The sequence below is a fragment of the Triturus cristatus genome, chromosome 7 (assembly GCF_964204655.1).
Source record: "Triturus cristatus chromosome 7, aTriCri1.1, whole genome shotgun sequence".
Lineage (NCBI taxonomy): Eukaryota > Metazoa > Chordata > Amphibia > Caudata > Salamandridae > Triturus > Triturus cristatus.
The window spans coordinates 661,624,994-661,652,324 of NC_140590.1; the positions used below are offsets into that span (position 1 = coordinate 661,624,994).

Consider the following 27,331-nt stretch of genomic DNA (forward strand, 5'->3'; position numbering starts at 1 on the left):
AGCAGGGACACTTCTGTGCTCTGGCAGTTGAATCCAATCCAGGTGATCGGGGAGAGACCTTGCTGGTTCCCCCCAGACAGCTGCCTGCAGTAGAGTGAGTCACTCTACCTCCGGGCAAGTTGAAAATCCTCCAGGGTGACTCAGACCCCAGCTAGGTCAAATAGCATGGCCCTGGCAACTCCCATCACAGCTCCTCCTGGCTGCACCAAAAGAGCTCCTCTTACTCTCTGGAGCAGAGCCCGGATCGGGCTTCAGAAGCAGAGGCGTGTCTCCAGACACCCCCACTGTGCGAACGCTAGGTGCATGGCTACCGCCCCTCATGGTGGCCACGTCAGTGACATTTGGTGTCCTCCTAAGCTTTGGAGCAGGCAAGAGGGGGCTGAGTTCCCTCCATAGCACAAGCGGTGGTTGCTGCGGCACCGACGGTCAAGCCCTTAGGGGATTCTTCTCTGCCCAAGCAGAGACCACACTTGCGGCGATCGTCTGGCAATGTGGGTAAGCCTGCTTGGAGTTTCCTCAGGTTGGGCACAGCTCATGCTGACAAAGTGCTTCCAGCACATCACAGGCTGGTGCCACAAAGGAAGCGCTCAACATGCGCTTTGCTTTAAAAATAAAAAGCGAAGAACAGTCCAGTCCTTGCCCTGCTCCAGATAGGAGCCGCATCTGCAGGCCATCCTATCCCACAAATACCAGGGGCAGCACTCATCACGCAGCTTTTGCAGCTCTCCTTCCAGACAGGTTCCTTTTAGATGGGGAACAACCTTTACATCGCGGTTAGTACACCGCGATGCAGTTACATCGCAATCGTTACAACGACTGCATGTTACCACGCCATGCCATTACAACGCAAGTCTTTACATCGACTTGCGCTAGATGGCGTGCTAACATTACAAATAGTGTAGTTTACTATCCCAACACCTTCCCTACTGTTAAGTGGACTGGAGTTGGAATAGTAAATTAAGCTTTTCTAATGTTAGCACGCCATCTAGTGCAAGTCGATGTAAAGACTTGCGTTGTAAAGGCATGGCGTGGTAACATCGCAGTCGTTGTAACGACCGCGATGTAACGGTACGCGTTGTAAAAACTCGCGTTGTAACATCGTACATCCCTTTTAGATGTATCAAGGAGCTTAAGCCTTTTATCTCACTGAGACTTCCAACAGGAAGCAAGCATGCACAAGCCCCTGGAGATTCTTCACAAGCAGGATACCACAGCAGGGCAAAAACAGTCAGTCATTTTCCTACACCACAGATAGAAGCAGCAACTGCAGACCAACCCACTGCTCGCACAGAAAAGGCAGTGCTCCTCACATAGCTCTTAAGCTCTTCTTCTTGGCAGGGTCCTCTTGTTTCCATAAGTAATCTAAATCCCTGGGGTTTAAGGTCTCATACGTACACCACATTTTCTCATTGTACTCTTTGCTTCAGAGTCTCTAAGCTCAGTCCAAAGCAGTTCTGGCCTCCTTGGACCAGCATGACCACAGGGAGTGGAGACAGCTTTGTGTAAAGCAAGTTCCTCGTGTGCGCCTTCAAAGAATGGGGGTTAGATCTCTGGCCGTTAGGGCAGCCACGGCTTGGAATTCCTTGCCTTTTTCTTTGCGCTGTATCCAAGATGCTGGAGCAATTCAAGAAACAGCTCAAAACTTTTCTGTTTTAATTCTCTTCTTAATTCTTACCTCATAGGCTCGCGCAGGGACACTCCCGGGAGTAGCTGCGTGCGTTATAAAAACCCAAGAACATAACATAACATAAAGAAACCACAGTCTAGTCAGGTGCAAGCGAAACTCCTCCCATGACTCTAAATGAAGACCAGGGATTTGCAGAACCATCACCTGAGTTGCTGAGCCTCGGGAACTCCTTAGGATGACAGGAGCAGAAGACCGGTCAGCGTTGTTGCAGTGCCTGCAAATGCAGGGGAGTGACTCCTTCACTCCAAAGGAGATTACTTTGGGTGTCTAGATGCCCACGGGTGTGTTGAAGAACCTGGAAGAAGCACATACACAGACGATGAAGAAGATTTGCAGAACAGTGAGACCAGGAGCAGCAGGAATCTTCCTTGGTGCAGTCTCAGTTACCGGCAGAGTCCAGGGAAGTCCAAGTGTCCAGACAGACAAAGAGTGACGTGGTTTCAGTCTTGAGTCTTGTCCCATGATGAATCTGAGGATCCACTCACAGGTAAGTCCTTAACTCCCCTAAAGGAAGTGTTGATACAACTCAAGTGTCCATCTCAGAGGAGGGGCTGGACAGAGGGAAGGATATTCCCATGTCCTGTGTCCAGTTTTGTGCTAGAGTGGGAGCCAAGGGTTCAAACTGGAGTATGCAAGGAGGGCACCAAATGTGCTCTTCAAAGCAGTCTGGTGGCGCTGGCAAGCACCCCCACCCTAGCCGAATGCACTAAGTCCTGTCTGGGAGGTGGAAACATATTCTTGTGACAGGAAACCTATTGTCCTATCTTCCGCTGTTCAGGATTGGCTCAGCAGCAGGAGGGCAGAATCGTGTCTGTGGTCGGCAGCAACACTTGCCCTAAAAGGCTGTTACCAGGAGTACAGGGGGGTACCCTAAGAGAGCCCCCCACTACATGGTATCATACTTCCAACACGAGAATTGGTGTTGGGGCACGATTCCAACATGTTTGATACCAAACATGACCAGGTTCAGTGCAGCCACTATATAGTTAGACATCTCGCAATGACTGATGTCAACTATATGTATAAAAATGGCTGATCGCACTTACAAAGCCTGGAGATAGAATTTACTCTGGGGTTGTTAGGAGTGTCCTGCTTATGGAGGAGAACCCTCACAGTTATAACCAAGCACCATGCCCTCAGGACTGTAGAGCCTGCCAAAGGGGTGACTCAAAGGTTTTAAGTGCAGTGACCTCAGATATAAGAAAACCTATATCTGTGGTGAAAGGTGCAAGCACCAACTTACACAGGCTGCAATGGCTGGCCTGTAGTCACAGTTTGAGTGGACTCCCATGGGTGGCACAATACATGCTGCAGCCCATGGGAGGCCCTTGGTGTACCTGTGCCCTGGGTACCCTAGCACCATGTACAAGGGACTTACAAGGGTACCCCAGTGGACAATAGTTGTTGTACAGAAATACTTATCATGGTCAATTTAAAGAGAACGTATAGTTACTGGGGTCCTGATTTGCAGGATCCCAGTCAGACTAGCTCAAAAACATACTTACACCAAGGAAAAAGTGGTGGTAACCATGAAAGGAGATACTACTTTCATACAAACGAGAAACAGTTGTTCCACACCCGATTCCCCAGTTATTCCTCAGTTCTCAATGTATCTCATGAAAACATTTCAGCTGCTTTCAGCAGCCTAAATGTTCAGGTGCAATGAACTGGACAATGTCATGACCTCCACGGTGGCATTGTTCTGCAAAAAGAAAACCATCATACTGAGCAGGCTGCATCATCATGATGGCCTTGTACGCATTCAGCTGTACCCATAGTACATATGTTGAAACCATGAATTAACTTCAAGCACAGAAGCTCCTGCCATGCAGTTCGGTTAATACGGCAGGTAGTGCTCTGCTTTAGGTTCTCTGTTGATCTGGCAGGCCATGTGCAAAAATACATATGAGTGCCATCGATTTTAAATAATTTAATTTACCTTTTGGATATTTAAGGCTTGAGAGGGCCGGCTGTGCGTGTCTCTTCCCTATAATCATGTTGTTGGTCATCCACGGGTGAAACTATTGGGGAAGGTGTGTCAGTCACAAAAATCCCTGTGGAACTGAGGAGAGTAAGGAGGAGGGAATTAGGCCACTTCCTCACCATACCAAAATCCATTATTCCTGTGGTGGAATACAGCTGTGAAGAGGCCCCCTGCTCACACAAGGCTCTTCACTAGCTGCCTTGAAATCACTGACAAAGGGCAATGCTAAGTCCCACACCTAGAAGAAATGCTGAAGGGGGATGCCAGCACTAGTACAAATGATCCCTCCAGTAAGGAGGTTGATGGCGTCCCAACTGCACCAGATATACCGGATAAGATCCTAGAGGCCATAACAGAGACCAGAAACATTGTGGAGATTAAGTTGGACCCGTGTAGGTGAACCTGGGGTTCCTTAAAGAATATCAGCAAAGACTGGGGAAAGTGTTCATCACAACTAAATCATCCAGCAGTTAAATGAAATTACAGAAACAGGTCCAAGATTGCCCAAAATTAATATGCTATCTAGAGGAGAGGACAGCGGATGCTGAAAGGTGCGCAAGGTACAGTAATATCTACATCATCAGATCACCTGAGGGTAGGGAGAATGCCAACCTGTGAAGGATGAGAGATCACCAAAATGTTAGCCCAGGTTCGGCATCATGTGCCCATACATTAGCTACACATTTGTTACCTTGAATGTCCTGTGCATAAACACAATAAGCAAATGGTATAAAACGGACTCTTTTATTAAATGTAAGGGGCTTGTATAGCCTTTATACAAATGTGCCACATAACACTAACTTAGGGGGTAAGACTGCAGTGGTGATGGAGGGGGAAGGTACATCATATGCTAGGCAAGGGCATATTATGCTAGTATTTGCAAGGATGAGTCCTAAAATTCCATTTACGACTTAAAAGGTTTTGCTGGACCTTAAGGGAAGATATGGTGTTAGGTGGCTGGGTCAGGCCCAGGAAAAAACACTGATATTTTACATGCATACATTTCTTAAGTTGCCTCCTTTTCTATATAGTGACTCTTGAAACACATTTGCGTATGTGACAATGTAGGATTAGTTTCTCTGAAACCATATTGTTTTCATGTCCAATTTGTATGTGCACTATCATGACACCTTGAACATTTAGTACAAGGCCCAAACGCACATTGTGCAAATATTGTTGTTAGTCCATAAGGCGACACAGCTATCACAAGAGGATAAACAATGTCAGCCTGGCTGGGGCCTCAGCACGGAAGCATGGATGCTGGTATTCTATATACACATACATTTATTTCTGTGTTCAAATCAGAAGAGCTCTCTGCTGAAACTGAGAGGTAGCTGTTGTCGGAGTCTTAGCCCAGCTGACAGGGACCTCAACACATCCAGGAAGGGATTTTGGAAGATCACCCGCCCTAGGTAGCTAGGTTAGGGAGCACATAGTAGAAATACACTATACACCGTACCTATATGACAGCATATATATACTGCTTTTGCACAGTGGTGGAATTGTTTATCCTTTTCACAGTTCTCACATTGCTATTCACTTTCATCTGCTCCTGTCTATTAATCATTGCAACGTATATATTTTACACAAGAATCACAATGATTCAATAAATATTGAAACAGCTCTTTTGTGTATTTCTTGTGTATCTCTCTGGCTATGCACGAGTGACGGAGCAAAAAGGCTCTAGATCTGTTACCACGATTCCTAGGGGAGTCAGGGTTCTCATGTTCTGAGGTTGCCCAATCCATTTGTTACCGTTTCAGGATTAAGGGTACTTATGGTAGCATTGTGAGACTAGCAGTACTATAGGCCAGCATATCCTAATGGAGTGTATATAATCAGTCTAGCACCAGCCCAATGTTTATGTTGAACAACAAACGAACAGTTCCTACTGAAAAAGTGGAAACGTACAGCAATGGTTTAGTAGAAGTAAGCTTGATGCCCCCCAGTGGGGTTGGGCCGCATTATGCCCTCTATACTTAATACTCTGCATTCATAGCAGCCTTGTCATTAAACCTTGCGTGGTGGGCACACATTTATTGTGATACCCGAATGGGATAAGTTAAGACCCTATACAAACACTAGCTTTCAAGGGTATATTAAGTGGGGTTATATATACATATTTTCACAAAAATAGTATTCTACCTCCTTCCAAGGCACAATAGGAAGCATCAAAGATATTTATCAGTGGTCATTGCAATAGTCAGAACCTACAGGACAGTGTAGCTAGAGGTGCACACCTTTTAAGATTTACTAACGGAACTAGAACAAGAAGATCTACATAACACCATATGTATAGAACCACTCAATTAGGCTAAAGAACAATACACTGATCAGATGGAGGAAATATGGTGTATTGACAACTTCACATATTTGATGAGAACACACATCAAGGGGGATAAAGTAACAGACTTTAGCATGACTCGTTAGACCTCAACATAAGGGCACTCCCATAACAGCAAATTGAGTAAACCCACATGCCACACTATACATGCAAGAGTACACTAATATAGCTGTTTCCAACAATAATAATACTGCCAATTATACAAAAGCTCAGAGTGTTCTTCAACTGAGGCTGTCAATCTAAATCAGAGGAGCCCTGATGAAACCGGCAGTCAGGAAGAAACCAGGCTTGGAAGGACTCCCAATAGAACTCTATAATACATATGCAGATCACCTGGTCCTGAAAATGGCATTGCTACATGCCACACTACTTATGTCCGACCACCAGTGAGGCCTTGATCATGACATTTCAGTGGCCCTTGTAGGTCCCTGGTAGATGGTACCCCTGGTACCCAGTTCATTGGCACTGAAGAGGACCCTAAGGGCTGCAGTATGAATTGTGCCAACCTAAAGGGGCACTCAATGCATATGGACACTGCCACTGCAGCCTGTGTGTCTTGGTGCAGACAAAACTGAAGAGCAGACATGGCACACTTCCCTGTATGCCAGGCCCACAGCCACTGCATAACATATACGTGAGACACCTATTTAGTAGGCCTTATCCCTAAGGCAGGGAGCACTATATCCCCTATGAGGGCATGTCTGCATGAGCAGATATGCCCCTGCAATATCCTTGTTGATTCTCAGATATTGTGAGTGACCAGTAAGTGCATGGGCTGGACACTCATCTTTACGAGTTCCCCAGCTCCTTGTTGGCTTCACTCAAGTATGGGGTGTATGGTACCAAACATCTCAGTATAATAAACCTAAACAGATTCCAGTGTCAGATTTAGTTGCAGTCAGAAGACCCCTTAGAGGGGTCCCCTGAAACCTACCAATCCTTAATGTGGTTGCCGACTTGCCTAAGCTCGCCTGCAACCACCAGGCAATGTTCTGACTATATGGGGTGAGTACCTGTGCACTCAGAGGTGTAGAACAATGCCTTTCCTGGGTGGAGGTGTTCCCACCTCACCCTGGTCAAGAAGAGCCATCTGTGGCGGGGAGCTTCAAAGGTCTTGCTGCCTTTGTAATGCAACCCCAGCCTCTCCTGTTAGAGGGAGCAGGCCACCTTCCTTTCCTCACCCCCTTTTTGATGGGAGGACAAGCGAGAAAACTTAGAAAGAATAGGAGGTGTGCCCCCCCCCTGCCAACTCCACCATTTAGGTACTGTAGGTGAGGTGAAGTGCTCACCATCTTGAAGATAGTGGGACTTATCCAATCAGAGCTAGATTTACGTCCCCTTCCCACAAGAGGTGGGAATAATAGGGGGTGTAGACACCCCAAGGGGCCCATTGGCCACAACCTGTCACTCCCTTGTAACACCCCTAAATCTAGTATTTAGGTGACACTATAGAGTCGCACCACCAGAGAAGACTGAAGAGAGCTACTGACTTAGCCCCGGCCCTAACAACCTGTCTGTCGCTCTTGACAAACCTGCTCCAAAAGACATCTCGTCCAGCAGCCCAGCGGCCTACAAAACCTCGGTAGATCTACCTGCCTTCAAGAAAAATCTGGATCTCCAGAGAACAGCGGATCTGTTCACCAGCAAACTCTTCAAAGACTCTGTGACCTTGAGAACCCCAAAGCCTGCCCCTGGTTCCACCTCTGCACCCGATGGCTCCGGCTCGAGTCCAAGTGGCCTACCAGTTCCAACAAGGTTCCCAACCCCTCCATAGTCCAAGTCCACCGTGAGCTGACCTCTTCTGGACTCCTCCACATCGCCTGGAGCCTCTGCATGGAGACCCCCTCAACCACGACCTGCTCTGGTAAGCTGTTTCTGACACCAAAAGACACCCCTGCACCCGTCAGCCCTGGACCTTGGTGAAAAAGATAAACGGTGTCTCTATGTCCCTAAGCATTGCAACGCACCTCTCCAGATGCTGGTTTCCTTCAACCGGCCTTCTGGCCTGAGTCTGTAGCCCTTTTCCGACTTGGCCTTTCTCCATTTCTTTTCATTTAGCACCCAACTCTGTGCTGGCACCCTGCACCCGGCCACCTGTGCGCCACTGGTGGTGTAGTGTTGGTGCTAATTTGTGCCCCTTCCAAGCAGCCTCTGTCCTATTGATCCAGTCCCCATTGATTTGTATTGGGCACCCAACCTCGCACTTGCAATCTGCACCCGGCCGCCCCTGTGCGGCTGGTGATGCACTGTTGGTGCTAAACTTAACCTTGCTCAATACTGATCCTAACTCCTGAAGACTGGCCTTGTAAGTCGATGTTATCTATATGTATGCTGAAAGATTTCTTCCTCCCATAGTAACATTGCAAAGTCTGAAAATTGCACGGTGTCCTTTTTCTAAACTGTGAAGTATTTTTCTTGCAAAACGTATTTACACAAGTAAATGCTCTGTGGTTCTGTATCAAAAATATAACCAAGTATTATTTTTGTAAATTGGCCTTGAATTTGTAAAATGAGGGTGTGTCTCATTTACTGCCACTGTGTGTGCAACAAATACTTAACCCTACCTTCTGATAAGCCTAACTGCTCACCCACACTGTAGGAGAGTAGGATCTGCCTCTTATGGTTGCCCGCACTTTTTGCTGCTGTAGCACTGTTTTTTTACTTTAGTCTGGCTGGGGCCCTGCTATTCAGGACCCCAGCCTAGCTGCTTCCTCTCTAAATTGATTCCATGTGCCCTAGGTACATAACAGATTGGATTCTGAGGTGCCCTTATAAGTCCCTAGTGTATGGTATACTATGTACCCAGGGCATAGGTACCCCAGAGGCCTACCAGGGGCTAAAGCATGTATTATGCCACCCCTGGAAAGCCCTCCAAAATGACACCACAGGTCTGCTACTGCAGCCTGGGTAAGGTGGTGCATGCACCCCTTACTGAGGTATAGGTTCACTATACCTCACCTATCACTGCACATAGAAACCTATCAGCCACCCCTATGGCAGGCCTTATCAATCCTGAGGACAGGGTGCTTGGTTATATGTGAGAGGGTGCCCAGGCATGAACTGAGACCCTCAGCAGCCTTCGGAATCTATCCTCCGGGGTTGTCAGTGGGGTAGCCTGGCCATATACTCTTAAGTGGATTATAACCAAACAGTAAATGCTAACTTTGGACTGGCTGCACGGAAACATGTCGTGTTTGGTGTCAAACAACTTGGAATCATACCCCCACACCACTAACTGATGTGGAAGTATGATCCCACCCTTCTAGAGGGAGAGATATGTCAGCACCGGTATACCCGGTACCAACTTAAAAGAGCCCTGGCATCACAAAATGGATGCTGCAGCCACAGACACCAGTCTGGCCTCCTGCTGCTGACCGAAACTCCAGCAGGGGAGGACTGGACAATAGGTTTCCTGTCACAGGGAGGTGTCACCACCTCCCAGACAGGCTTTAGTGTAATAGGACTCGGTGGGTGCACTCTGAGAGTGCTTTGATGTCCTGCACTGGGGGCACATTTAGTGTCCCTGTGCATAGTCCAGCTCAAACCGGTTCAGGGGCTACCAGCCTCTGCTCTGGCATGAAACTGGACAAAGGAAATGAGTGTAGCCACCCCTCTTTCCAAACCCTCTCATAGGTGGGTCCCCTGAGTTAGTCCAACCCCTTTCTTGGGTATAAAGTAGGAACCCCTGGCAACAGGACTTTAGATATCCCTGGACGAAACTCTGCAACTGAATCCTGGAACTTCGACGCTCTACTCAAGACTAGAGGATGGAAGAAATCTCCCTTGAGGTCAAGGAGTGACTCCCCTGCTTGGCAGGCACCAACAAAGCAATTGCTGGTCTGCATCTCTGAAGCTCCAGACAGACTCCGATGTATCTGCAGCCCAGGAAGAGGATTTCCAGACTTCTGAGATGACGACCCAAATCCCCAGCAAAGCTGAAACCCGCAGCCATCGTGAGTGACGTGGAACTGGAACTTTGCAAGTGCATCGACTTCTCGACATCTCTTGAACTTGTGCTTTGGGTTATTTGTAGCCCAAGCCCCGAGCACCTTTTGCACTGAAGATTGTGGCCCTACACTCCACGAGTGTTTTCCGTGAGCCTGCTTCTTGTATCTCCGCTTGAGACTCCTTTGTGATCCCTGGTCTGTCGACTGGTAGGTCCCTGTGAAGGCAATTCTGATTTTCTTTGGGCTTCTCTGGTTGCTCTGGACGTGCCCTGACTCCCCATCATGTGGTGAGTCCCTCAGACCTTGCTGGTCTCCACCGAAGCATCTTTCTCCTTTCTGCATGGGTTGTTGTTGCCAAGGCTTGTTGTGTCCAATCCGGGCACCGATGCTGCAGCACTCGACATCCTTTGGGGGACAGCTCGAATCCAGCTCCTGGTCATCCTCGACGCCTCCTGGTCCTCGTGGCTGAAGAGTCAAGCTTCGCCTTCTTCACCTGAAATACCCAATATCAGTTGGCATTTGTCTATCGTGCCCCTGGTCACTGGCAAGTGACCCAGACTCTCTCCCCTCTGCTTTCAGGTTCGTCACGTCTTCGATCCAGGCTTGGATCTCTTCGAACACTTCGCATCTTCCCGGCAGCAGCACTTCTTCAATAGCTTCCATTGAAAACGATGACGTGACCAGACACCATTTGACACCTATGCACCCGGATTCCCTGGGTGAGGTAACAAGAGTACTCTGGTGCTCCTGTGGGTTTTGATCTCTAAGTGTCCCTAATCTTTAAAAATCTAACCGTGAAACATCGCGCAATTGTGGGGTGCGGTGCAGCCACCCGGTCTGGGGAAGTGGAAAGAGGACCTAGATTGGTGCATGCCGAGGGAAAAGTCGGTGTTTGAAGCCAGGGGTTGCCCCGGAAAGTGGAATAAGGTATGGGGAGCTTGGAACCACTATAGAGGTGATGTGTGTCCCCCACCGAGCAGACGAACTGCTGATGAGGCTCATGTAACCCCCTAACGGCTAGGAAACACTGTTTGAAACATGTATTGAATTATGTAATTTGTGACCGATTGTAACTGAAGTCGCCTGCCACTGAATATCTGCTGTATGACAGTCGAATTGGTTTAATAAAAAGAATAAAAAAAAAAAAACATCTAACCGTGACTTTCTCCATTGAAGCTAACAGGAGCTCGCAGCTGTGTTCTCACACTGCACACGGCCCCGTGGGTCCCCTGTGTCACTACCTTGGGTGGTTCCTTGGGGTCCCAGCGATTCTACAGGCTCTAGGCCTTGTGTCTAGTTAAGTCGTGGTTCTTATACCACTATTTTAGTATATGGTTTTGCTCGCCCCTAGGGCCTAACGTGTATTTCCTGCTACTTAACTGTTTATTTGAAGTGTAACATGTGCTTTTGCCTCTAGCCTCATAAAGAGACTAGAGGGGTGTGTTTAGTAATAAATACATATATACCTGGTGTGGTTTCCTTTCATTTAGCCATTCAAGAATTTATAGACTGGTAAAACAAGCTGCTTTACATTCCTTCAAGACTTAGCCTGAAGGCTGCTCTCCATAGCTACCACTAGAATAGCTTTCAATAAAGGTTGTCTTTAACCTATCATCAATAAGGGGCTGTTTGGACTGGTGCAAGGTGCCCACTATAACTAGTGGACAGCATATACCAGGACAACTTCTCACACACACTACCACAAAAGAGAACCTTAATATTATCTACTTTAGCCTCTGCAAAACGTCTGCGGATCCACAGGACTCTCTGTACACTATACATCTTTCTGGTATAGTATAAAGAGAGGCAGCTTGCTACACTACTGCTTTTAAGTAGGTGGGTTTTTACTTTTTACATCATATTTTGGCAGGCGTGTCTTATTTTTTGTTTAATCCTCATAAGAGTGTACTTTATTATGCTGTTATGTTGGGTACTCTTTTTTCACATGCATGAGTGTTTGCCACTGTCTAAGGTGGTAAAATATCTAGGTCGAGTATCTTCCCTACTTTACCTACTTAAGACACCAGCCTACCCAATACTGGCTTAGAGATTGAGTCTAACTTTAGTGTCATAGTGTTTGCTTTATGTGATATGGCTCATAGTGTTTGTCACAGATCTGGGGTGACTGGTGTTTGAATGGTTGAAGAGCTGAAGCAGCTGCCTTTTAGTATTTTTAAACAGTATTAAATGGTTGCTTGTCATGGTGTCTTTGGTTATAAAAAGCTTTCGGATGGAAATTTAGTATTAGTTTTTGAGATATCTAAACTAACCAGCACAACATAAAACAATAACAAACACAATGCAACGTAACACAATAAAAAAATTAATTGTACAACACAAAAAAACTATCAAAACAGAACGCAGCACAGCATCATTTTGCAATAATGTAAAACTAAAGCACAGTAACACAGAAAACAGCAGAACACATCAATTGCCCACACAACAAATAGGCATAAACATTCTTGTCACATATTACCACCAACAAAAAAACTTCTTTCATCCCCCAAATATGCTGCAGCTGGAGTCTTTGTTTTTACAAGTGAGGGTCACTTTTGACAGCAATTGGGGGCAAATTACGGTAGACGATAAGTAACTATTGTATTTGGGATGACAGAGTGGCATAAAAACTTAGAGTATTATTTAAACACTCTTCTGAGTAGTAATTTAGTTCAGTTCAGTTTTAATATGTGCCGGGCAATATTGTTATATTCCATATAGGCATCGTCATAACCCTTCACTTATATTCCCCCTACATTACATACATAACGGTTCTTAGGGACTGACCTTTTGCCTAGATACAACACTGCACACAGAATGCAGGATTTTCCCTGGTAAAAGCCTCATACATTATGCATGAGGATTCTTGGAAGCACAGCAGGGCTTCCATCGCCTGTATAATATCTATATACAAAGTTAATTCCCGACGTCATCCTAAGTCCCACAAAGTAATACAGCGAGGTAGAACCCCCGGGGAGACCTATGGGTATATATACATCACATCTTGCTATGACAGGCAGAGGAGACCAGGACTTCCCGGCCGAGGCACTGACCAAAGATGCTGAGGTTCCTGCATGCAGATACTCCAGCTCGCAGTGGTCTAACATCCCTTGTGGGGTGTCCAACCCAAGACCAGGACGGGGTCCCACAGTCTCTCAATCCAGGTAATGGGGCTGACTTTATCCTAGAGGGATTCTTGGCTTAACACCTACACACATGCTAGGTACACTTAGCTGCATCTAGTTAGGGAGGCATCGTAGTAGTAAGCACTTTTATTATCATGTATTTTATTTACTCGTACATATTCATGATTCTTGGAAGATGGTAGAACTCAATCATCCTTTTACTTTCATAGTGCTTCTAATCATTTGTATCTATTACTGTCTAGTGGTTGTTGCAGCTCATCTATTTTACACTAGAATAACAACTGTTCAATAAATGCTTATTGAAAAACGTCCAGACTGTTTATTCTGTGTATCTCTCTGAGACTAAGTGAGCATGAGTGACTGAGCGAAAAGTAGTACACTGTTTCCACGGTACTGAGGGAACAGGGTTTTCATGTTCGATGGTTGCGAAGAACTATTTTCTCCTTTGTAAGAGCAGATTCTAGTGGCACTGTGAGTTAGCTGATACAGAAGGCCAACATATCTGGTGGGGGTGGTTAGAATCAGTCTGACACTAATCCTACAGTGTATGTTGTCCGAACGTAAAGATCCTGTAAAGTATTTATAGGAACTACACGACAATATACATAACAGAAATGTACATATAAATAAATGGACATAAAATCTATATAGGTCCTCATCCCACTCAGTGGTGATCATTATAAAGCAGCTTACATAGTCACAACTAAGCACTTTGTGTAATACAAGTGCGCAACCCTGATGATGTAAGCGCAGGAGCTTACTGGCCCCGTAGTAAGGTATCTTGGAACGTGGCTTGTTTTCCTGTGAGCCATATATGCAGCATCGTCGGTCCAAGTCTTGATTTTCTTTATTGCTGCCTGAGCATGCCCCAGTTTGTTGTTCCATGTCTGCTCCCAGGGAGACTACAAAATGGTGGAAGGGTCGAGGAAGGGAATCTCCTTACGCGTTTCACGTTCCCTTTAGAAACACGTCACTTTTGAGGAAGGAATCCAATGAAGGATGATGCTTTTCAATTAGACTAGCATTAGGAGGAATTAAAGGTTATTGGCCTAATACTCATTAAGGGAAGGACTACCTAATAGGAATTGAATGCTGGAAGAGCTTGGACAAACTATCAAATTTGTTAGGTCGAGCATCAGCGCGCATGCGCTGTCTGCAAGTCTCCCAGTAGTCTTTATACCGAGTAAAATCCCACCTGCTGCTTACCATAGGTTGTTTCCGACGTCGATCTTCTTTGCAGCTTCCTCATTCATTCGGGCTCCAGATACGTCACTTCCCTGTAGAGTGCAGGAGCGCCGTTCAAGTACATATTAGTTAACCTTAATTAGTGTCCGTCCGCTGTAATGCAGGCACTATTTCTTATTTGCAAAGCCTCTTTATACTGTGGCTTAGAAGTTAGTTCTTTTTTTGAATTAATAGTTGCTTTACCACTAATTTCTGCTTACTGCTTTAGCTTCACTTCACCTGTCATTCTTCTTCTTGGCGTAGTATGGTGTCCACATACCCTGTCTGTCTGTGCTCTATTTAAATTTTTTCGGATTGTTTGTGCTTTATTTTATTTTTTCGCATTGTGTTTGTGCTTTATTTTGTTTTTCATATTGGGCCAACCTTCACCATCCTTTACTCCGTCCACCTCCTCACCAGCACACACAGCACACGCAGACTCTTCTCTGGTTGCAGTGAGTGCTCCGCTGCTGCCCAAGACCCGCCTTCTTCCACTTTGAGCCTTGCAGGCAGGCAGGCCATGGACAAGGCGGAGGCCGGACCCGTGAGCTCTGATCCCCGCAGGCAGGCCATGGACGAGGCGGAGGCAGGACCTGTGAGCTTCCCCCCTCGCAGGCAGGCCATGGAAGAGGAAGAGGCAGGATCCGTGACTTTCCACGGGATGCAGGTAAAGAAAGCAGTTCCCAAAATAATCATTACTATAGACAGTGGGAAAAGGCTGTCTTTGGTAAAATACTTATGTCTGGATTGTGAAGTTAGAAGCTGCCAAAATAGAATGCAATTTAGTGGGCATAATAAACCAGATTTGGGTAGAAAACAGTTTTTAAACAAGCTCTTCTGTTTTCATCCAATCCTAGTTTACTTTGCAAGCCCTTGTGTTTTCAGCTAATCCTCATTAGTCGCTTGCAAACAAACGAGGATCAGCTGAAAACAAAAGTTCTTGTTTAAAAACTGCTTTCTACCCAAATTTGCTTTAATATGCCCACTAACTTGCATTTGTGAGCTTGTTTTTATTTCTTGCTCTGCAAGTGTGCATTTATGGGCAGGACACCAGGCCACTGGTGCTGACCCTGTTGCACTCTTCACAGCTGAAAACAAGCCACTTGAGCAGCTAACAGCAACAATGCTAGGAAAGCCAAAATAAACATTTGCAATGCAATAGGTCTCACATTTACGCGAGTTTGAGCTATTTGCATTGTAAAAGAGAATGCCTTTTATTTATGTTTTGGCAACATAAATAAAAGGCTTTGTCATTTACAATGAAAATAGCTTAAACTCTCACAAATGCGAGAACGATTGCTTTCCAAATGCTTTTGCTTCATTTCTGCCCTTTCAACTAAACTACTAAAAAATATGGCTGTAGTTCTGTGTCAAACTGTAGTACAAATAGTCCTCTGATCAAAATTTATACTCGCATATTGGAGACGGTTACTTTCACTTTACAAAATGAGGCAGGGTGCATTTTCATTAACTTTTTATTTACTTTGCGCGCGTGAGCACGGTCCACTTATCCTACATGGGCAGGAGATGGAGTATCCAGAGCAATATGGTCACCTATTACTATGCGCTTTGTAGGTCTATTGTTCTGTAGTATTTTTGGCTTGAAATTTTATCTGTGCGCTTTGTTTGAACTGTTTATTGTATTGTACTGCCTTTTAAATTATGCTTCATATTACTGATGAGGCGCTGTAGAGCATTTGCGGATGGGTAGTACTTTACTCTGTGTGGGTGCATGTGTAGTGTTTCAATGTTATACGTAAGGATCTGAGTTGTGCTCTTTTTTATCCTATTGTGTTTTATGTGTAAATTTGAAGAGAAGAGTTACTGAAAGGATATTAATCACTACTGGCTAGGATATGGTTGGATTGTGTGTGTGAGTGTTTGTGTGTGTGTGTGTGTGTGTGTGTGTGTAAGGTGCTTTGGTGTTTCAAGTGTACTGCAGACCCAAGGCAAACCGCAGTGCAGAAAATGTGTAGCTTCACCTAGGCGTGGGTGTAGGAGAGGAGTGTGAGAATAGAGGAATTGTGTATAAGTACACCTACCAACTTTGGAGTAGCCTATATCACACAGTTGAGATCATATTGAACATGGATAATGGAAAGTTCCTGTAGATAAAGGGTTCTACCATTAGGAGGTGCAATCTTGCATCAAGTGTGCCATGTGCTATGGACTTCACGCCGGGGCATCACACAAGCCAACCATAAGAATAGGTACTATGCTATGTTACATCCTCTGAGGAGTTCACCAAGAAAGACATGGAGCAGCTCAGACAAATGAATGCTATGAAACCATTCATACCATTTGCTGTCATGGGTCCACCATAGAGTTTAAACAATCAGCCAAGCTCTGTGAGTTCATCCAGAAGCAGATGACCGACCCCTTTTCAGCTTTAAGCTCAAGTCTATTGCCACCTAGCTAAAATTATATAGGACGGCTGTGCTCTTTTTAATTTGGCATGAGGAGAGCTGTAAACCTAGATAGATTCATCATATTTTTTAATGCGTTTTTTAAAACAAACTATTTTTATTGTTTTTTTCTATTTATCAGAAATACACGTTTCCTTTTATATTGGCAAGATACTCTTCATTTAGTTTTGTTACACAGTATTACAAGGCATCCTGTTTTGTAACACATTAAGCAAGATATTTTGTCTTATTTTACTTTTTTCTACAAATTGGATTTGACTGGGGTAAAAGTGGTTGAGTGATTCCCTATTCAGAGTTTACATTTCCAGACTTTACCTTTATTCGATCTTATAATAGCATTATTCTGAATCATAATATGTTTCATTACATTTCCTCAAATTTTTTGACATGTGTGGGCTGCCCCTGCTTTTTTTCGTTTCTTTCTTTTGCAACATTGAGCAATCCATATCTAAAATCGGTTCATCATAGGCTGGTCCTAACTCTTTTCAAAGCCTAGCAGTATTTTGTCCAGCTACTGCCAGGCAAGTATTACAACAAAATGTTATGTATTAGTGTTCAGCCAGTCGTTAGTAACTTTGGGGCATCCCACTGTGTGTGAAAGAATGTTTGTTTCAGCCACATCTCCTTAATGAAATATTCAACTGTATATAACCTGTAACCATGCTCTGGAATGGCAGATGTTTTGCGGTATGTTCTATGCAGCAGTTTAATTTGGACCACGTTAAACACTTCTTCATTGCTACTTTCCTTGGTGTGATCCTACTCTCCTCCCAACTAGGCTCCTCTCTGTTCTCTTCATCTAAATGGCAATGGCCTCTTTTCCATTTTTGCTTTACCTCTGTCACCTCATCCGGGAAATTGCTCATCAGTTTTTTGTAGATCATTGATTTATTTATGGCTTTTTTTTTCAATAACCTAATTTTCTAGTATGGAAATCTCTTTAATTTTTGCTTTATGTTTTCCCTAATTTTGTATTATTAATATACAATGATTTCCTATGTTTGTGTTTCTGGCCTGCAATAGTGACTTCAAAGTTTTGCCTCACTGGCCTCAATCCCATTAACATAACAGTAATCTGGGCTTTACTTCGACCTTCAGAAAGCCTGTGTCTTTGAAAGGTCCTCCAGAGGGCGATCTTCTCTATACTTAAGGGCCCTCCTTCTGAAAAAGTCTACTTCGCCACAGCCATTTTGTTTAAAGCAGCAGAGGCAATTGAGTTGCTCTACTATCTCTGAAGCTCAAGTGCAACATTTTTACAGAAGGCCTTCAGCGGCTTAGGGGCCTCTTCTGCCTTTCAACAAAGTTCTACTAGAACTGGTGCTGGATTCCTAGAAGAAATCCTTTTTGGGCCAGGCAGTTCGCAAGCAGATATCTCAGTGCCAAAGGCTCATGCCTTCTGATCCAAAATTCTTATTGACCCATTCTTTTCCTGAGAACTTTGTGGTTCAAGCATCCTCAGATAAAAATTATGTTTTGCCATTTTTAGGTCAAGCCTGGGCAGCGCATGCGCTGCTCTGCGAGGTATGCTGTGTTCAGGTAGGGACTTGAAGCTCCGTCCACTCTCTGCCCATATTTTTCATTGGCTTGTGTCAACTATAAGAATGTGACAATTATCACAAAGCTCCTAATTCCGATCGTAGTCTCCATTTGGCTATGACAGAAATATGTTTATGCTTTTGTCTAGAAGGCACATACATACATGAGATATTTTAGATCAAAAAGAGATAAAGAGGCAACTGGGTAATGTCCTACTTGCATTATTCAAAAAGCAAACAAACGCGGAAAAGAGAGAGGAAAAAAGCTATTGCTTGTACTATGCATAATTATACTGTTTAAAGTGAGAAACAGGATAAACCTAAACAAATGTGTTATATAATCTGGCTTCCAAGAAACATCTGTCATGCAAGATCATTTTATGGCTTCTTATGTTCCAGTAAACGAGGTGTACCATCCAATTGTGTGTAGGCCTAGGGCCAAGTTTTAATGGGGGCCATCAAAGGGCAAGGATGGGGGGGAGGATTGCTGGGATTGTACTAAACAGAAGGTCTAGGAGCGAATGGATACATTGAGTCATTCTTTTTGTACTTCACAACACCACACATGCTTTGCAATATTAAAGGTTAGACCTGCTGAAGATGGTGGGCAGGAACTTACTGTCACTGGGCAAAACTGGGCACTGTTGAAGCCAATGACAGATTCATCAATGGTGCCTTGTGTTTCCTTGCAGGTAAAGTCAGGGAGACTGCTTATATGTGATGTAGAGATGAAGGGAAACAGTATATTTAATTTCTTTCTCGCTTTCATCTCATCTTTGGATTTCTTCAGTGCCCCCCAAATAAATGAATAGATTTGGTTGCGTGTGGAGGTGGTGCATCAAATTCCTTGTATCGATTGAAACACGTTACACTGCACCAATATCTTTCCACTAATTGGAGTTAATCAGTCACCTCAACCCACTATGATCACTGCTCCTTTAATGGCTAAATAGAAAGTGAACTATCAAATGACCTCTTACCTGGAAATGAATCTATGCTGTCAAATGGTAAGGTGTAGATCATCTCCTGCTCATGCTGCCGCGATAACTTGCCACTAGGTATGTGATATTTCACTACAGAGGTAATGTCTTCAGCATTGCAAACATCTGTCACGTGCATTCTGTTGAAGAAATTAAATGTGTCTCATAAAAGATGGCTAAGATGATTCTGAATACTGCAAAGTCTGCAGAACTTGTTAAAAGACTTCATCCAGCCAACATACGCCAATTGTATTATCTGCTTTATTTGCACCACCTTAACATGCTAGTGAATATGCAATCATTCAATTTTGTGATTCATGCGTTTTAAAGTGCCTCCTGATGCCAACCTTAAACCATACATCATTTTGCTGCAATAAAGAGACTGCAGCTTCCCACACTGGTCCAGGATTCTGGTGAGGGCCTGAATGTTTACTTTGCTGAACATGGACTAAAATAAATGTCAAAGATAGAGAAAAACACCCACAATGACTGACTCCACTCACAAGATATAACCAAAGTAATGGTATTCTGCTGCCTACCTTGTATTCCAGGATTATAGTAAAATGATGATAGCTAACTGTTTGCAGTAATCATATGGCTTTTCATTCAACCCTGCCCTCTTCAACATCTACATGGTCTCACCGGCCAATGTAATCTGTGCTTGCGAGATCAAGATCCTCCTACGCCAATGAATTGCAGCTCATACTGGCCCTCTTGGACAAATTCCCAAAACAAGGAACAAATTCCTCACTTGTCTGTCCGAAGTGGCTCCATGGATGAATTGAAACTGTCTCAAGCAGAACTTAAACAAGACAGAAGTTGTGATCTTCGGAAAGGATGTTTCACCATGAGGTTCGATCTAGTGGCCGGCAGACATTATGACCCACTCCTACCCCCTGCTCACATGACATAAACCTTTGGAACATCATTGTTAAGCTAGACATGTATGTCTAGGTGGTAAACGCTGTCACCACATCCTGTTACACACTCTGAGATCTAATAGTGGCTACAGAACAACACTAGAAAGACCAGCACCCAAGCACTAATCACCAGCAGACTAGACTATGGAAACTCCCTTTAGGCCGAAATCACTAAACATCTCATGAAAAGTCTGCAAACGCAGCACCAGACTCATCCTCCCACGCAAAATCCACCATACCTCATGGAGCTGAGTTGACTCCCAATATACAAGTGCGCTCAGTTCAAGCTTCTTACCCACACATTCAAAGCACATCACCAGACAGGCTCAGCTTACTTGACCAGCTGCATACATTTCCACCTACCATCAAGGCACTTCCCCTTTGTATTGCTTCTAGCAGCATACATCCCTTGTTTTCACAGAACAGAACTGGAGATTGAGCATTCTCTTGTATGACCTCCAAAGCAAGAACTGATCTGCCACATCACATCAGAGCCTCCTCCTCTCTTCTTGAATCTTATAAGAAGCTGAGACATGGTTCTTTGAATAATTCTTCTCCCCGCCCTGGGGCTAGCCTCACAAACCTGCTCAATACCTGGCTACCCTAATGCACTTTACAAATACACATAACATTAACTTTAGACAACGAGGATGAAAATTCAAAAATGTTCAAATACACAGCAGTCTAGCACTCTTAGTGTCCAATTATTGTAAATAGCCTTTTCTGTAGATCTGAATCTATAGTTAAAAGTGACAACGTGTATTCTATGCTGGCCATTTTTTGCCAAAGCTACATCTTATTTCAACATGTACATATATTGATTATTGATGAAAGCATTTCAGACTACAAGAGGGAACAGACATCGGATCTGAGTCAAAGAAGTTTCTTTAGTGAAGAGGTCTGCACATCACGTTTCTGCTTTTTTAGTTTTTTAGTGAGATTCACGCTATACAAATACCACATACACGCAAACAGTTATGAAGAACATTTATAAAAAGAGCACCATACCTCCAATCAGAATCTATGCAAGCAGGCATCGGCACAGTGAAGAAGCCATGCTTCTATTTGGATTCTGTTATTTTTGGTAAGCGGTGTAATTGCAGGTAATACCCCAGAGTGAATACATCAATGGGCCTAGCAATAGATATCAGTAATCTCCAACTGTGCATGCGTCTATGTGTCTCTTAAGAGTTACTTTATTCAGTCCATGCATGAATAGAAATTGTACTGTGTCTCATTGGCCATCCAGTGTACATTCATGTATGGCTTTGTAGAGGTTTTGAGTGGCCGGACACAGAGGATACATCAGTAGGCGTAGTAGCTGGCATCAATGGCCGTACACGTTGCGTTCATGAATGAACCTAGTATGGGCCTCAGTTTACCCATACAGTGCAGGCCTCAATAGGCCTAGTAAGATGTGTCACTGGTTGCACACACTTCATGTATAAATGGGCGTAGTCCACAGAGCACATCAATGCGCCTAGCAACGAGTATCAGTTGCTCCTGGGTATTTGCTTCAACGGGCCTACTGAGGATCATCAATGGATGTGTAAAGGAAATAGCATAAGAAGTAAACAGCAATAAGTAAGCATAAAGTAGGCAAAACACAAAGACAAGAGCATCAGTAAATGTCACGTGTTCTGACTTTGTGATGTCTACAATGCTGAGGCATTTCATTGGATGCTTCTATAGGGGACAAGCACCTGTTTTCAACAAAATTGTAATTTCTCTGAAAATAACGTGTGTAATCTACCAAAACTGAAACATCTTTGAAAACAGTTGCATGGTCCCATTCTGCATCGTCTGCCTGTTCCTCACTCGGATGAGTCTTGGCTCAGCAGAACACACATCCAGTAATCAAGCACACCCTGAGAGCAAACCTTATCCTCCCATTTCAGCCCAGGTGCCTATCTCTGTGATGCACCTCCCTTGGGTCATGGAGACAAGCCAAATCTCTTTGTGGGCACTTACTAGTTGGTGGGCTGCAGCTGCCCTAACACAGAGTAATGGGGACACCGCTTGAAGTAAACACAAGGAGATGATGGACGGAGCACTGAAACTTTTCAGACACTCACCCCCAGTCACAGATCTGGGTTGAATCCATCATCATTCTTTAGCTCACTTTGCCACCTCAGTTCAGACCCAGCTATATGCAAATCTGTCTTGACCCTGTGCCTCATGGGAACAGTCCAGCCCGAACTGTCAAGTCAGGTCTTCCCTGAACCGGAAACAAGCATCCTGGGACCGGTTTATTGGTAACACCTTTATCAGCCAGGCTAGCTTGAATCCAGTGGCAGACGTGGGTGCCGCGCTCTCCATGCCACTGGAGTCAAGCTATCCTGGCTGATGAGGGCTGAAAGCCCGAAACCAGTCCTAGGATGCTTGTTGCCAGTCTATGGAGGACCTGGCCTGGCAGTTTGGGCTAGGCTGTTTTGCATATGGCTGGATCCAAACTGGACTGGCATGGTGAGCAAAAAAATGATGGATTTAGGCCCAGATCTCTGTTCTAGGGTGAATGTATGACATTGTTCTGCATTCTGCCCATCAATTGTTCTTTTTGCATTTGTCACCCCGAGTGGGAACGGTATGCCCAGAAGTGGGTCCCGTGCTCTCCACGTCACTGGAGTCAAGCTATCTTGGCTGATGAGGGATGAAAACCCGAAACCGGTCCTAGGATGCTTGTTTTCAGTGTAGGGAGGACCTGGCCTGGCAGTTTGGGCTAGACTGTTCCCATTGGGCGAATGGTCAAGACCAATGTTCCCTCTAATTTTTAGGTCTCGCCTGACCCAGCGCATGCGCTGGTCTGGCGAGACTTTTTGAGAGGGCTCCAAAAAGTGCTACCAGGCCAGCCTAGAGCTACAGTGCATGTGTGTGGGCGCGCGCACCGCGCTTGACCGTGATTACTTTCACATTTGCGGCCGCATTGATGTTTGATCGCTTGTTTTTCCTATTTGTGTTTTTTTTTGCCTGGAAAGAGGGGAAATTGGTGTTTTTCCTAGAGCTCTAGCACTCCCTGCCATTCAAATAGAAAAAGGTGATGGTTTACTTTCCCCCAGGAAAGGTCAGGATTTACTTGACTTTGCTAACTATGCACACCCACTGCTCAAAACTTTGAGGCACTCGACATGCAAACACCCCCCAATCCGCACTGCACACATAACTGGAGTAAAGCCTGTCCAACCGATTTTAACTTTATTAAAAACTAAGCTTGCCAAAGAACGCATGGCTCACTGCTCCCTCCGTACACATCCAGGCATTGTGTTATGCTCCTCGGTGTGGTTTGTGTGATTGGCACATGCGCTGTGAAAACACTCCAAGGCGCTTCCAAAACTCCACTTCATGAAAGTGGCATGGGGGACGTAGACCAGTAATTTCACATTTGTAGGACTTCTCCAGTCCTACTGTTAAACAAAAAAAATCCCCTGTCAAGCATGTTTGCCAAGGCAGTGGGCACTGCCCATCGTCCTGCCTCCTACTCACGGGGTTCAGAAGCCAAAATGTGGAGCCGGCCCAAAAAGTACACACCAGACTGACTACTCTCCCTGTTTATTCAGGAGACTTACGTTTCTTTTCTTTTTTTTACGGACGAACAACGTTTTGATATGTGAACCCGTCTCCCTCCTAAAGTGTCCCTAAAGCCAAGGCAAGGGGATGGCAAAAGGCAGTGCTCTCTCGATTTTCCCCAAAAACAAGAACCCCTGGTGTTAGCTAATAGAGTTACCTATTTATCGGCACGTTTCAGAAATATTTTGTTGTAGAAATAATATTAACCTGTTTTCTGAGGAGGATGTTTTAGCTTGAGAAAGTAAAAAATAAAATAAGTATCAACATTTTGCCTAACACGGGATTTCTATGTCCAATGCGGCAAGAGTTAACATATTTGCGAAACGTGAATACACACAGATAAATACATACTTAATAACACACAGAAAGCACAAACACTCACACATATTAAAACACGCATAGAAGCAAGTATAGAAGACACACAAAAAACATTCACGCCTGCGAACAGAAGCTACACAATTATACACAATGGGGCAGATTTAAGTTTTCTGGCGCATCCCTGCAAATCAGCAGGGATGCGCCAGGAAAGATGCGTGATGCAAGTTTACCCTTGCGCCACCACAGATGCGCCGCATTTACACAATGCAGCGCATCATGGCGCAAGGATAAACAGATGCGTGACGCATCTGATGGCGTAAGGGCGGCGCATTGCTGGAGTCGCGTCGCAAGCACGGCGCAACTCCAGCAATGAATAGGGGCTGCCCATACCTAACATGCTGCGTCATGCCTTACGCCTGCTTCAAGCAGGCGCAAGGTTTTGACGCAGCAGCGTCCAAAAAGTGACTGAGTGATATCTTGTAGATTTCACTGCGTCACTTTTCCGAGGCTTTTTCCGATGGAACGCCCACCCTGCATACATTAAACCTGACGCAGGTTTAATGTAGCGCAGGGCTTTACAATGTGACGCATCTCCCTAGATGCGTCACGTTGTAAATAAGGCATAACATGGTGCATGGTTTACGCCGCCGCTGCGTCACAAAAGTGACGCAACGGCGGCGTAAAAGTGGCGCAAGTCTAACATAAATCTGCCCCAATATATTTATATATACAATACACACAGTCATGCAAACACGTAACGTACAAGAAATCACACAAGCACGTATACGGACTCACGAGCATGCACAGGAGAACGCAGGCACACATAAACATCCGCAGAGCGGCAGTAGAACACAGGTAAGCACACACACATGCTATCTGATTTACAGTATGGGCATATATATTTTCCCTGTGTCTCGTCAGCACCAGGGCTCACGCCACCCAGGCCAGTGCCTCTCCCTGCCCAGTGCTCTCTGTGTGCACCAGGGCACGCACCACCCATGCACTTGCATTGTCTCTGTCCGGCGCTCTGGATGCACCAGGATGCACACCATCCGTAGTGTAGTGTCTCCCCTTGCCCAGCACTCTGGGTACACCAGGAAGCACACCACCCATGTAGTATCAGTAGTAAATTCCTGTACTTACTCACTACCATTCTTATGTGAGTTTAGAATGTATCTGTCTGTATCTTTTATGTTATTCGTGTACTCTGAAGTCCTTATGTAATGTAGCTGGTATTGTTGTATAGCACTCTGACACCTTCGGGTAAAGTTTGCGCTATAAAAAAACACATAATAAATAAACTCCCTGGGAGGCTACACCCCGTCCTCCTCCTCTCTGCTGTACACTGTATATTTATTGCTACCTATCTCCGTCACTCGTCTGCCTCCTTCTCATACCAAGCATCTACAATACAATAGTTCTCACATTTGCGAAAGATTGAGCTATTGGCATCGAAAATGACAATGCCTTTTATTTACGTGTTTTGGTTTTCAAAACAGATAAATAAAAGGCATCGTCATTTAAAATGCCAATAGCTTAAACTCTTGCAAATGCGAGACCTATTGCATTGCAAATGCTTGTTTTCCTCTGTGTGCGGCAGTGTAAGGCCTCTGTGCGCTGCAACCAAGACTATGTGCGCCATGAACCAGATCGCGCGTAGGGGTGCAGCGCCAAATATCACTCCAAACTTTTGCTTAAAAAAGTGAAAAGACGGTGCATTTCCACACATGCAACGCCACATGAATCGTCTTAAAGCAGGTTTTCAATTTAGATACACATGCCATGAGATGAATTGGTTACACAGGCAAGTACACTTCGGTTTCAGAAAAGCACAAGCTTCCAATGGTGGTACCGTAATACGATTTTACTAAAGATCCTCAACTGGAGCACTGTTCATAGGGTGGGGAAATGTTAGGAGCCTATAGAAGATCACATATATACACAATTACATAACATATTTACAATTTGATGTGAAAGTTACTGTTAGACCTGGCACCTTGGCGTGAGTCTCCCTTCCACTTTTTGTCGCTGTGCCTCATGTGTTTTGCTGGTGTTAGCTGCTCAGAGCACTGTGCCACTGCCAACCAGTGCCACAGTGCAAGTGCTCCCTATTTTAAATGTATATGTTGGTTGGATTCCATGATTGGCTTATTTGGTTTACTGTGAGACCCCAGTAAAGTGCACCAGGAGTGCCCAGGGCTTGTAAATACAAATGCTGCTGGTGGGCTTGCAGCACTGGTTGTGCCACCCACAGAAGCGGCCTGGTAAAATGTATCTAAGGTCTGCCATTGCAGAACCTGCGTGCAGTCTGGTACTGTCATGCTGACTGGGCAAGTGCACACACTTGCCAGTCCCTAAACCTTCCCTTAACTTCATATTAGTCACCCCTATGGTAGGCCCAAGGGCAGGGTGCATTGTAGCATAAGGTAGGACAAGCCCTGATGTGTGTGGCATGTCCTAATAGTGAATTACAGCCATTTTCGTTTTTCACTATTGTAAGGCAACCTGTTCTCCATAGGTCAGAATGGGCTGTTAGAATTGTTACATCCTATGATCCTAACAGACCCAGGGAACATGATAGAAATTCGAGTTTAGTATGCCTGAACTCAGAATAATAAAATACATCTTTTAGTAAAATTTATTTTAATATTCTGTGTTTGAAAATACCACTTTTAGAAAGTTGGTACTTGCTTGCCTGACCATTTCAGCCCACCTCTGCTAGGATGTGTATCTGCCTGTCTGGTTGTGTGAGTGACAGGGCTGGGGAAACCCAGAGGGGCAGGGCTAGGTAACCTGGTGGTGAATAGGAAGATTGGCAGTCAGATGGGTGGGAGGAGTACACCTGGGCTCTGAATAGGGTTGTGCTCTGCTACCACAATGCTGGCTCCACCTCCTGGGGAGCGGCTGATGTCTCTGCCCTGCGCCCTGAATAGAAAGGCAGACTCATGTCAACAGAGTGCTCAAGAACTGGTTTGGACTAGGCAAAGGCCCCTCAACCCCAGAGGAACAAAGGAATTAGGGGTATAAGTATTGGGACCGTGCTCCCAAGAAATTAGATCCTGCTGAAACAAGAAGAACCTCTGCCAGAGGAGAAGTAACTGGGAAAGCTGTAGGAGGAGTACTGTCCCTGACCTGGGGGATTGGCCTGCAGTGGTTGCCTTGCTGCTGAAGGAGAGGAGAAAGACTACTAAAGACTTTGCTTCAACTTGTGCTTTAAAAAGATCTCCAAGGGCTTGAACTGAGCTTGCCCCCTGAACGA

General features: G+C 45.0%; 1 protein-coding gene across 3 annotated transcripts in view; it reads right to left on the minus strand.

The window, feature by feature from the left end:
- The window catches only part of LOC146810314 (ATP-binding cassette sub-family A member 10-like), a 1,546,030-nt gene that overhangs the window by 673,314 nt on the left and 845,385 nt on the right, over window positions 1–27,331 (minus strand). For all 3 annotated transcript variants that reach the window (XM_085617307.1, XM_085617308.1, XM_085617306.1), the window contains one exon: window positions 19,271–19,410. In XM_085617307.1, coding sequence (XP_085473433.1) covers window positions 19,271–19,410 — 140 coding nt within the window. The remainder of the gene's footprint in view (window positions 1–19,270; window positions 19,411–27,331) is intronic.